This window comes from Chelon labrosus (assembly GCF_963514085.1).
Source record: "Chelon labrosus genome assembly, contig: SCAFFOLD_302, whole genome shotgun sequence".
Lineage (NCBI taxonomy): Eukaryota > Metazoa > Chordata > Actinopteri > Mugiliformes > Mugilidae > Chelon > Chelon labrosus.
Window position 1 is genome coordinate 1 of NW_028181712.1, and position 13596 is coordinate 13596.

Below are 13596 nucleotides of genomic sequence, written 5' to 3' on the forward strand. Positions count from 1 at the left end.
CTGGAAAACGTTGAAAACCCTTGCTCTAGTCTATTGGATTGGGTTTTGATGCGGCCACTTCTCTAAACCATGCGTGTGCAGCTTTCATTGTTTCGGGTCATTGTTTTGCTTGAGGACATCGTCTCCCAAATTATATTTCTCTTGCAGACTAAATTAGATTATCCTGAGTGGTTTTCCTTTATTTAGTTGCATTCATTTTACCATTTCACCATTCTCCTTCTTGTATACTCCCTCGGTGGTCTTTTGTATGCTTTTATAATATAGCCAGAGATAATGGCTGCAATTAGCTGATTTGATCATTTCACTAATTGTGAGAAACTAGCGCCACATGGCCCTTTGTTGGTCTTCTGATCGGTCTTCTAACCACCAACCATAGGGCTCTCGCCCATTTTAAAATCCAGACTTCCTACACTACTGTGTTGGTTAGTCAAAGAATAACCATGAAAAGGTCCATTACCAGCTAACATTAGCAACCATGCTAACATTGGCAGACATTGGAAAAATGACTAGTCTTTTCACCAGTTTTAAGTTTTGATGTGTGGTAGGGCTGAACGATATATCGTTATCGTATCTATATCTAGATATGAACATTCAAGATATTAATATCGAAAAAGCAACGATATAAACGATATAGACCAATGACAAGCATATGAGGGCGGGAGTGAGGGAGACGGAGACTGAGACGCACACACACACTACATACACAGCGGGGAAATTAAAAAGAAAGAAAGTAAAGTGAGCGTGGAAGATAATGCGGCCGGTGGCCGTGCAGAATAGAGGGTGACAATTTTTCGGGACTCCCGCTGGTCACGGTATTGCCGCCGGAGTCCCGCAGTACGGGAGTCAGTTTTACTGTTGGTAACGTGATAGGGACGGGATAGAGCAAATAATCAACGGGAGCGGGACGGAGCCGGAGATTTAATTAAAAAGTGACGCTGCAATGCGGTGAGTGCGCCCAACTTTAAACAACAACATAGGGAGCTGGACGGGATTTGGGAGTCTTTCTCTCGTGATTTTACGGGACAGGATTTTTGTTGGGGGGCAGTCACGTGATCGGGATACGACGGGAGTATTTTTGTGGGCTTGGGATGGGAGCGACAATTGATTCCCGTGTCACTAGTGCAAAATCTGATTTGGTACCAAAACATAAATCATCTTCCATTATTTGGAGGTATTTTGGATTTAAAAATGATTATGTAAACCAGAGCGAGGTGTTGTGCTGGTCGCTTGGCGAAAATTGCGACGAAGCAAGATAGCACAAGAAACATGTTTCACCACATGAAACAACACCATCACGTGCTGCACAAAGAGTGTATTGCGAGAAACACCGGGGACTTCTCAGTCATCCCAAAAGAAGCCCAATCAAAGTTTGATTGCTGATGCGTTCAGTAGCGTTACACCGTACGTCGACGTCCACCAGACATAAACACATTACAGACGCTATAACATACCACATTGCAAAAGACATGGTACCCGTTACACAGTCTCGAAAGAGGGCTTTTAAAAAAATGGTATCGATATCGAGATATCTGGCATAATTATCGAGATATGAAATTTTGTCCATATCGTTCAGCCCTAATGTGTGGTGTCCACACTTGTTGCCTTGTTGACCTTCCTTTGAGCAATGAGCTGCTTAGCATGTGAATTTCAGTAGATATCTTTGCAAAACAATCACAGATGTCCATGACACAATGTCAACATTGTGTATTATATTGCTGATACTTAGGCCTGTTGCGATAATCAATAAATCAATTAATCGCACGATAAATGAAAACAAACTCGATAATTTTGCTGGTCTCGATATATTGCCATGTGCGTACGTGTTTGTTTTCCTCGTCTCTCTCTACCAAACAGGCTGGATGACAAGAGGGTTCACTCTGTGCACCCTCCTGTCAGTCATCCAGTCTCTTTGTGTCAGTGGGGGGAGGCGGGGCCACTAGCATACACAGAGAGTGCAGCAGGTGAGCCTTGTGAGGAGTAGAGAGTTAGAAATTATTAGGAATAAAAGGGATGATTTCAAAGAAGAATGCCACAGCCCAAGTGTGGGAACATTTCAGATTTAAACTGAACAAGGTGAGCCCATTAAAGGTGCAGTAGGCAACTTTTATAAAACTAACTTTCTGTCATATTTGCTGAAACTGACCCTATGTTCAAGTATAATTGCATGAAGCAGGTCATTTAAAAAAAAAATCGGCTCCTCTGGCCCCACCTAGAGCCTGTAGCGCGATTTGCAAGACATCCACCGCTCCACATTCAGATGCACCAATCAAGTCCAGGGGTGTATCTAACAGTGTCAATCACTGCTCATGGACACGCATTTCATAGCGCCCTCCCCTCCCTCCACCACCTCGCACCACTTGTCCGTGGGCGTGTAGAAGGAGCCGGGATGTAATCCTCGTCTGAGGCCTGTGCCTCAGCTTCACTCTCAAACGTCTAACCACATCAACAGGTAGCGGTCATATATCTACCACATAGCAAATTGATAAATCTAAACTGTGGAATAAAACGCCACAATGAATGCTTCTAACTGTTACTGATAGCAAACATCACCGAAGTAGGCTACTTTCAGAAACATCCTAACCTTGGTTTTGTCCTAAAGTTGACTATTGCTAAATATTTTGACCTAAAATTATTTAGCAATAACGAAGGGTATTATAAAAACTATTTTGTTGTTGTTACGTCGGTGTGTTCCATGCTAGTTTGTTTACTCGCTCTCTCTCGGTTCTCTGCTCGTGCACAGTATTCCAGGGCCAATATGCACGCGCTCTATCGTGCACAGCTCTCCCTTGTGGGGGGAGGGGCTTGGGAGACCGTTTTGGGCTTTAGCGGAAAGTGGGGAGGGACTGAGAAGTTGTCGATGTTCAAATTTTTTGGCTAAGTCCTGGATCTTCGCAATCCTGCCTACTGCAGCTTTAACATGGACGAGCCAGTATGTCATATTTGTTTGAAAGTAGTAGCAACGAAAAAAGCTAATACAACCAAGTTGTACGCGCACCTGAAACACAACCATCCAGTCCAGTGTTTCCAGCTGGGGAAAAAAAACTGCAGCTTGAGAGTCATAGGAGGCTTCTTCCCCGACAGTCAACACTCACTGAGGCGCTTGGTCGTCATAGTATATATAAACGAAACAGCGCAAAATGGTGTGCACTCTCAGAGAGTGTAGTTCACTACATTACATTTGTTTTTATTTATTTAGGATATTTAAAAGTTCTTGACATTCCAATTACAATGTTAAATACTATTGAGAAATAAAAGGTTATTGGGAAAGGGTGTGCTTGCATTATTATGCCATATTATCATTACATTAGTGAAAGAATTGTCTCAAAATAATCTTGACAGTAATATCGTTTATCTGCAATAAATTGTGGGACAATATATCGTCCAGCAAAATTTGTTATCATGACAGGCCTACTGATACTTAAAATTTTAAAAGTTTAATGGACTATTTAAGAAGTCTGGGGATGACATAACACGCAGCCTGTAAATGTGTATTTCCCGCACTACTTCAGTTCCTACCTAGCATGGAAGGTGGACCAACAGAGGCTGTGGGGGTGATGGATGTTCCTTCGAAAGACTTCCAATCCATCCAGGCTGTCCATAGCCAAGATGCCATGGTGGCTGACCTTCTTCAGCAAGCTGCGGAAGCTGGGGGCGTGGTAGAAGGACAAGGTGGAGTCATCCTGGAACAAGGTTCTGTCTCTTTTGGTTCTTGTCTCAGCATCAAACAGTAAAAGCATGCAGAGTATTATATAATTCCATTGCAAACAGGAACAATTTTGCGGAAACTAGAGATGTTATATTCCCTGGAATTGTTGTGTTTCAGGTCATAGGGAGGGAATGGTAGCATCTGCCGAGTCCCAGCAGCAGCTGATGGAAGCTGGGGTGAGGGTTGGTGTGGAAAGTGAAACAGGAGTTGAAATGATGGTTATGGACTCACTGGATCCCACCCTGTTGCAGATGAAGACTGAGGTAAACAAGCTTATACATTTTGTGTTTCATGTCAAGTACTTGTTTCACAGTCTTGGCAGAAGGCTGTCAACTCTGTCTTGTAATCATTTTTAATTTGTGCTACTGTTACTCTAGTTTTAGAATTTTAATTAGCAGAAACAGAAGGCGCCAAACATGCCGGTGAATGCATCCGAAATGTCAATTAAAATGAATATAATTCGTAGGTGATAGATGCTGCCGTACGGGGGTCATCAACAACAGTGGGTGTGGTTGGAGGTGTAGCAGGTGCTGCTCACCAAGCCACTGTGACAACAGTTGACCAAACTCAGATCATCACCCTGCAGGTAGACGCTTTTTGAAATACGTATTGTTACTATTATTTCATCCTTCATCCCTTTGTATTGTCAGAGGAAATTGGTGACTCCATGTTTTAAAGAAGTTTAATTCAGATATATTCTGTGAACGTTCTCAAGTTTGAAATAGGTCTGAGTAGATATATTATACAGATGTGTTCTGTCCTCTCTTTCACGTTCTCAGGTCGTAAACATGGAGGAGCAGGCGGCTTTGGGCCTAGGGGAGCTCCAGCTGGTCCAGGTACCTGTTTCCGCCACAACTGTGGAGGCCCTGCAACAGGGCACCTTTGTAGACACCACTGCAATGCCAAAGGATGGAGAGCCGGTCATCTGTCACACGCTGCCACTGCCTGAGGGCTTTCAGGTACAGAGACATACTCTGAAAGTTAGAAACTCCATAACTTGCTGGTTTTACGTCCTGACAAAAATGTGCTTCATTACAACAAGTATGTAAACAACTCTTTTCACTGACATTTTAGTTTAGAATTCACTGGTATAATGTAGAATTTGTTGTAGGCCTGCAGCAAACGATAATAATTTAAATCTGTCGATTATTTTTTCGATTAGTCGACAAATTTTCTGAGTAGTTGATTATAGTACTAAACTGAAGTTTTCCTCATAAATGTTATTCAAACATAATGATGACTTATTTAAACACAATATCTATGAATGAAGAACCCATTTTAAATCAAATGATACTATTCAACCAAAGTTCAGATTTATTAAGTGTCCTTAATTAAGATGTTTTTCCTTTATTCTGTCACTAGTTAGCATACATAAAGTATGTCTTAACCAGAGGTTGCGCTAGACTTTTTCGTTGTCTGTCATTTTGACTGACAGGGTCATAAAAATCCCGTCATAATTTATTTTGACCCGTCACTTTAATTTTTTAATATGATAATAATGACATATTCAATAACATTCAATTTTCATTATCTGTAAGTACTTTTCCAGAACAGTATTGACGTTAAACTAGGGCTGAACGATTAATTGCATTTGCGAAAATATCGCGATATGACAAAACGTGATTTTCTAACCGCAACTTGCACGATTACAAGGTGGTCACGTGACACGAACGACGCGGATGATGTCTTCTGACCTGGACGATGTCGCCTCTGAGTGGCGCGCGCACCCGCGACGGTCGGCTTGTTTACCTGTAATTTGCTACTGCTAGTTTTTTGCAACATGGCTGAATATTTGTCCGACTCTGAGGTTGTGGACGAACCATAGCAGTAGCAAATTACTGGTAAACAAGCCGACCGTAGCGGGTGTACGCGCCGCTCAGAGATGACATCATCCAGGTCAGAAGACATCATCCAGGGTCTGTAGATTGACCTACAGATGTTAACACGTAACTCGGGACTCAACGGGGAATAGCACTAGCCTACGATAACCAAGTATTGTCAGAATGAATCGCTGCAGATAATGCGTTTCGATGCTCTGACCACTGTCATTCTATATGGATATACGCAGATCTAATTATCTCCTGAACAAGTGCAAATGAAACAAAAGTGAACGATGGTATTTTATGCTAGAAATAAGGTCCAGGTTGAAAAAAACAGTAGTTCCCCTTTACAAATGTAATTTAATTCAAGTCATACATCTTTTAATTTAATTCTAACAAATAGGCCCAGCCTATGGGAAAGAACATTTTACTCAACTCAACTCAACTTTATTTATAAAGCACTTTAAAAACAACCACAGCTGAAACAAAGTGCTGTACATTGGCGAGACAAACTATTAAAAACAATAAAACAATAAAAATAATAAAAAACAATAAAACACTAAAAGCACTGAAAACAATAAAAACAATAAAAGCACTAAACAAAAGCAGAAAAAACAGAGTCTCATGCTGGGTTAAAGGCCAAGGAATAAAAATGGGTTTTAAGACAAGTTTTAAAAATGGACAGTGAGGGGGCTTGTCTGATGTGGAGTGGTAGGTCATTCCACAATTTAAGCCCAAATTATGCTTCCGCGTTGACACAGCGCGAGGGGGCGTACGGACCTATTGCGGACCTATAACGTCCTTGCGGACCCCTGTGCGTCCTACGCAAGGGCCAGACGTGCACCTCCCAAAAATCCTCGACGCGCGTCGAGGCGACGCAACAGCTACGCAGCAGCAACGCAGCGGCATTGGCTGTGATTGGTCCGCTAACTACATCCGCTGGAGACCGCTTTTCCGGTTTCCACTCATAAACATCATTGTCTCCTTTGTCGTGCCCTAATTTGCAATAGAAGTATTTCTTCCTCTGCTTGAATAATTTGGAGCTCCAACGCCAGTCTCTCTGTCTCGGTGTCCATCGTTCACTGTGACTTCGACAAAAGCCGGAAGGTAAATAACTATACGAGGCGAGATACGTCACAAGAGTCTCGGTCGGTCGGTCACAAAAAATCATAGCGCCCTCTACCGGTGTGGCATGCATTTCGACACGTAAACCCCACGCAGAACCATCACGGTCTCACGACTGCGTCCAAGCAACTGCGTGGCCATTGCGTGACCATTGCGTGATCACTACGCGGAAGCATAATCAAGCCCTTAGGAGCAGCAACAGAAAGCTCTATCCCCTCTGAGCTTCCGTTTAGACCTTGGTACCTCTAGGAGCAGCTGATCAGCTGTCCTGAGACACCGAGCAGAAGTGTAAGGGTGGAGAAGCTCAGAGAGGTAAGGAGGAGCGAGACCATTTAAAGATTTAAAAGCAAATAAAAGAATCTTAAAATGAACTTTAAAGTGCACAGGCAGCCAGTGGAGGGAGGCCAGAATGGGAGTTATATTTTACACTAAATGTATCTAATATTGTGTTGTTCATATTTAAATTATCCATTATGTTCTGTTGGGGGAAAAAAGACGATAAAATAAAAAATAAATAAAAAAATCGCATATATTGGGGGAAAAAAATTGCAATTAGATTATTTTCCAAAATCGTTCAGCCCTACTTTAAATGGTTAAAAAAAAAAAAGTTTGGGCTGCCGGCTGCCGACACGTCTCGTCCGTACTCGGACGGGGACTCCTAGCGCTAACAGCTCTTAGATGGCACCGCAGGTATGAAGTGCTTCGGTGGTATGCAAACTTTATGCAATTTCCCCATTGCGGGACAAATAAAGGTTTTTCTTATTCTCTTTTCTTATTCTTATGTGTTTTTTTTTTTTTTTTTGCACAATTTGCACAAAACTCCGCTTTTAGCAAGGCTTCCATCAGGTAGTTTTTTAAAATAAAATTTGCCTTCCTTCAGTCCTAGCAACGTGCTTTCATCCAATTCCTCCATTTTGGTAGCCGTTTGCCGCATAGACATAGCATGACTATGGCATTGACTGTACATACTAGGGTCTGTGGTTAGCCGAGCTCTGACATGTGCGTCAGTGTAATCGGTGTACCAGGAAATCGTGCACTGACAAACTTTCCGTGATGTTTGGAACGCAAACTGCGATGAGAGACAAGAGCCAATTAATAACATCACTTGCCACAAAGTGGTCAGGGGTGTGAATTGCAATCTGTCACAGTTCCATCACAGTTTTAAAATAATGGTCAATGATGGAAAATATTCAGTTAACGGGACCCCTGGTCTTAATTTAAGTGACTTGTACTGATTTTAATTGGAAATGCATTTGTATTTTCATGTAGCAGAGAATCATTATTCATACTCACATTAACATAACATGCATGTCTGTGTGAGAGGAAATGGCGGGAACACAGCAGACACAGGGAAAACATGGAAACTCGGCTAAGGGTTGCTTCCACTCACATAGAGCGGAACGTACATGAAAATTTACAGTCCTTCTTTGATCTCATCTGTCCACAAAACATTTTTGCAATAGTCTTTTGGCGTGCAGGCTTTTTGGAGAACACTGGCTTTGTCCATGGCACTCTGCAATATACACCATGACTGTTCAATGTTCTCCTGATGGTGGATTCATGAACGTTAACATTAGACAATGTGAAAAAGACCTTTAGATGCTTAGAAGCTACCCTAGGTTCCTTTGTGATATTTCTGACTATTATGCGTCTTTCTTTTGGGGCGATCTTTGTTGGTCAACCAGAACTCCAATTACATATTCCACACACAGTCAGGTCCATAAATATTGGGACAATTCTAATCTTTTTGGCTCTATATACCACCACAATGGATTTGAGATGAAATGAACAAGATGTGCTTTAACTGCAGACTTTCAGCTATAATATGAGGGTATTTACATCCAAATCAGATGAACGGTGTAGGAATTACAACAGTTTGTATATGTCCCTCCCACTTTTTGTAACCTGTAGGTTAATTGGCCTATCACATGACCGTAGGTTTGGTAGGGTTTCTTAGTTGAACAAGGCCTCTAAATGTGTTTTGCCTGGGATCTTGGCACAAGGGATTGTAACATCTTATCCTGTGTATTACTGAATACATTTTGACAGTAACGGTAAATACAATGGATTAATCAACCACCCAAACCAGACCTAACCCTTACTACAGGATGTTGTGAAGCGACAATAGGAATTTGACAGGCTTTATTTCAGCTGATACAGAGAGTCATTAAATATCACCCTGATACCAGATGTTATGCGTGGCACATGATATCCAAATATTGTTATAGACTTAGTTTGCAAATAGTTGAATTAATTAGCACATCATCTTGTGCCTTTAAACATCTGTAGAAGAAATTTCCTAGCATTGCCAGTTTGGATGACCTGACTAAATAATGAATCTGTTGGCATGTAGGTTGTTAAAGTTGGTGCTAATGGGGAGGTAGAGACAGTGGAGCAGCAGGAGGAGGAAGGAGCAGAAGTCCACCCGGAAGAGGAGGAAGATGAACAAGTGGGAAGCCGGCTGCTTGAAGAAGGGGAGGATGAGCCCATTCAGCCTCCAAATGATGACCTTAACTGGGCCAAAGACCCAGACTATCAGCCTCCATCTGGGGTTGTCAAGAAGACTAAAAAGGTAAGATCGTTGGTGGTTCTGTTATTGGGGATGCTAGACTCTTGTCCTCAGTTAAACTGAACTTTCTGTTTGTCCAGGGTAAAAAGAGTCGTCTGCGTTATGCTGAGGGAGATAAGGACATGGATGTCAGCGTCTATGATTTTGAAGAGGAACAGCAGGAGGGCCTTCTGTCAGAGGTCAATGCAGAGAAAGTGGTTGGCAACATGAAACCACCAAAACCTACCAAGATCAAGAAAAAAGGTAAGATCATTATGAAATATATATACACAACAAATCACTAGACCTAAACTAATATGAAGCTTCAAGTCTCCTTTCATTAATCATGAATTGATTTTATTCTAATGTGTTTTAAATGTCATACAATACAACAATTTGGTCCCCATGTTGTCGTCAACCCTATCTGAAACACCCCTTTAGAGACTTAAGAAATTAGATTAATTCCCAGCAAGTACTTTAACCTGCCTTTATGAAGCTGAAAGTGCGAAAGACAAATGGGCGTCCTTCTTTTTTGTTAACCCCATTACCACAAAACCCTACATACAACATATGTTTTGAAAGTATTTAATATATCTGTAAAACAACATTTAAGCCACTTGTAAATGCACATCTCATGTTGTCATGACCTTTTCCACATGGGTAGTAATGGCTGTTACTAACATTTTACTCAGAAGTCTCAGAAGTTGACAGAAGTATTAAATTCAAATTAATTTTAATTTTATAGCAACAACAATAATATATATGGTCTCGTTTACTTGACATAACAAGGTAAGGAAAAACTCCCTTTTAACAGGAAGAAACACTGAACCCAGAACCCAGCTCATATGAGGGCAACCATTTGCTTGAGGCAAGCCCAATAGAGATAGAAAAAAAGAGAGGAGAGAGAAGAGAAGGAGAAGAGAGCAGCAAAAGGAACAAGCTAAACATACATTTATTGTACATACATACATCTCAAACATATATGTAGAATCTAATTGTGACAAAAGCAAGAGTACAAGATGTAGTTGATGTATGTTACATAAGAGATTAGTAATGAAGGGCACATTGGCATAGAACAGTTAGTGACAGTAGTGGTTCTATTACAGGAGAGTTAGCTGTTATGATGATTAAATATAATTCATATATAATGGATGCAGGTAGGAGTAAATAACTATAAGCCGTGAAGACTGGGCAGGTTGTTGAGACCAAAACCACGAGATGGAGAAGGGGACACACAGCTAATAACATGTTAAACAAGCACTAGCACACAATGCATGAGTAGCTGGAGAGAAGAAATTGGATAAGGAATTAGAGGATAGGTGCTGGGTGCGAGAGAGAAAAAAGTAGAGGACAGCTGCTCAGTGCATCATGGGAAGTCCCCCAGCAGCCTAGACATATAGCATAACTGAGGGATGGTGTTATTATTTTGATTTCATAGGTTTTTCTTGAAACCAAAGTTGTCGTGAGAGAGTCGGTTGTAAATTCATCCATGGAAAAATGGAAAATCATAAAGAATCTCACTTTTCAAACACACGCAGTGTAACAAGGAGGTTTTGATATTTCATAGTATATCAGATTTATTCTAAATGAGATTTAAAACCTTTTTACACTGACTTAATATGTCAGTAACAGGGCATGTGCATATTGATTATATCTGAAAAACAAATACAAACATATCCTGAGATGGCACGGTATATTTCTTCAAGATAAAGATTTAATATATTTGAAATCAGTGCTGAAAAAATAGAAACTAGCATGTTTTCTTATTATGACCCTACTATACAACATTAACTTTAAATGTGATGTATACTGTATGTGAGAAAGCATTTATGAAAATTATATTACTATGTCAAAATGATTATACTGATTATAATGATTACCACTCCCCCATTATTTTCATGACCTTGCAGTATTCCATGCATCACAACAACGGCAATTGGGTGAACATTTCTTACCTCGTGTCTCGTCTGATACATCTGGTGTCTGTTTTACATGAAGCCAAGATCTGCATTTGAGTGGAATTGTGTTGCGATTAAAAATATTTTTGAAATTAGTGTTTTACAAATTCATCTTTAATCTGTTTTTGTTCATATTTTGAAGTTTGCAGAGAGTTTAGTTTTTGACTTTCGATAGTGTACAGGTAGTGTTTCATTATTTTGCACTGAGGCCATGGTACTGGGATACAAACGCTGTTACTGAATGTGAAGTCTGTGAATGCCATTGTTTTGTTTCAGGAGTAAAGAAAACATTTCAGTGTGAGCTGTGTAGCTACACGTGCCCTCGACGCTCCAACCTGGACAGGCACATGAAGAGCCACACTGACGAGAGACCTCACAAATGTCACCTGTGTGGAAGAGCCTTTAGGACAGTCACCCTGCTGAGAAACCATCTCAACACACACACTGGTATACACCAAACTGCATCTTCATAAAAATGTTAAACTTTATTGAGATTAAAATAGTTCTCATTGTTTTAATAAGAAAAAATGTTGTTTTTGACAAATACATGGAAGGATTGCTTGCATGTCTTAACATGCAGGACTCCAGACTAACCTTTTTCACTAGGAGTACTCCTCCTGACTGAATTGTTGGAGCGTGAGCAGAAAATTTTGTTGGAACAATTTAAGTTGACCTGTGATGCAGTAATTCACATTTTTCCCTATTTTACCATTATTACTGACAAATTCACTGCTTAAAAAATAAAAACACCTTTTAATCATAGTATAGCATCAAGTCAGTTCAACTTCTGGGATATTGATCTGGTTAGTTAAGTAGCAGAGGCGGTGGTTAATCAGTTTCAGCTGCTTTGGTGTTAATGAAATTAAAAACAGACACACTAGAGGGACAACAATGAGAGGACTCTCAAAACAGGAATGGTTTAACAGGTGGTAGGCCACTAACATTTTTCCGTCCTTTTCTTTTCTGACTATTTTTCAATAGTTTTGCATTCGGCTTGGGTCAGTGTCACTACTGGTAGCATAAGGTGATACCTGGACCCTACAGAGGTCCGACAGGCAGTCCAACTTCTCCAGGATCTGTGCACACTTAGCAAAAATGGGTAAAAGACTCAGTTCAAATATGTTAAAATAAGTAAAGTGCACGGTGCATGGTGCCCTTCCCAGGTCAGATCAGCAGTTCAGCAGCTTGTGGGAGAAAACTGTTCAGCACTCCGTTAGTCCTGCTTTTGATGCTCTGGTACCATTTGTCAGCAGTTCAATGAGTTTATTGAGAGGGTGAGAGGAGTCCCTGATGATATTCTGTGCTCTCTTCATGCATCGGCTCTGGAAGAGTTCTTGAACAGGAGGCAGCAAGACTCAAATCACTCTTTCCGCTCCCCTCACTACTCTCTGCAGGGCCTTCTTGTCTGCTACTGTTGAGCTGGAGTACCAAGAGGCTATACAATAGGTTAGCACACTCTCCACCACTCCTCTGTAGAAGGTCCTGAGGATGCGGGTGGAAAATGAAGCCTGCTTCAGTTTCCTCACGAGGTACATCCTCTGTTTCACGATTGTGGTGGTGTTTGCTGACCAAGTGAGGTTCTCTGAGACTTGAACTGCAAGGAGCTTGATGTTACTGACCCTCTCAACTGTAGAGCCACTGATGCAGAGGGGTGTATGCTCAGGTCAAGACCTTTCTGATGTCAACGGTCATCTCCTTCGGTTTGTCTGCGAATTGGGAAATTCGGTATCCAGTAGCTTCATCACTTAGATGAAAGATATTTAAAATACATTTCGGTCAGTCTGCCCAAGTAGAGTTACCGTAGTGCCTGCGCAATTGAGCAGTTGATCCGGTAGTGACAGGCAGCAGAACCGACCGATAACGATGGAAGGCGCTAAATAGCACGTCTTTATCGGTTGGTTCTTCTGCTTGTCACTACCGGTTCAACTGCTCATTTCCACATGCAGATGAGTTAATTGCGTTGGATTAATCCATGTTAACGCGTTCATTTTGACAGTCCTGTGTGTGTGTGTGTGTGCGTGTGCGTGTGTGTGCGTGTGTATATATCAGGGGTGGCGTTAACCGAATATTTTCCATCATTGACTGTTTTTTTAAAAATGTTACGGAAAAATCTGAAGGCCATCCGTCATTTTGACAGACTGCAATTCACACCCCTGACCACTTGGCGAGTGACCTTATTAATTGGCTAATTGTCTCATTGTCTCTCATCGCAGTTTGCGTTCCAAACGTTGCGGAACTTTTGTCGGTGCACGATTTCCTGGTACACCGATTACACTGATGCACTCGGCTAACCATAGACCATAGACATATATACAATATATATGTATATATGTCTTTGTCTATGCAGAATATATGTCTAATACCAAAATGGAATTTGCATATCACAGAAGCATTTCAACCGTACGGTACCGTCTAAGAGCTGTTTACGCTAGCAGTCCC

General features: G+C 41.2%; 1 protein-coding gene across 1 annotated transcript; it reads left to right on the forward strand.

Moving 5' to 3' along the window:
* Positions 1–19: 19 nt before the first annotated feature.
* LOC311509769 (transcriptional repressor CTCF-like) lies at positions 20–13458 on the forward strand. Its single transcript, XM_084575204.1, has 7 exons — positions 20–3690; positions 3824–3969; positions 4173–4292; positions 4486–4665; positions 9005–9223; positions 9301–9463; positions 11434–13458. The coding sequence occupies exons 1-7, from the start codon at positions 3522–3524 to the stop codon at positions 11628–11630; spliced, it is 1194 nt and encodes a 397-aa protein (XP_084431330.1). The 5' UTR covers positions 20–3521; the 3' UTR covers positions 11631–13458.
* The last annotated feature ends 138 nt before the right edge of the window (positions 13459–13596 follow it).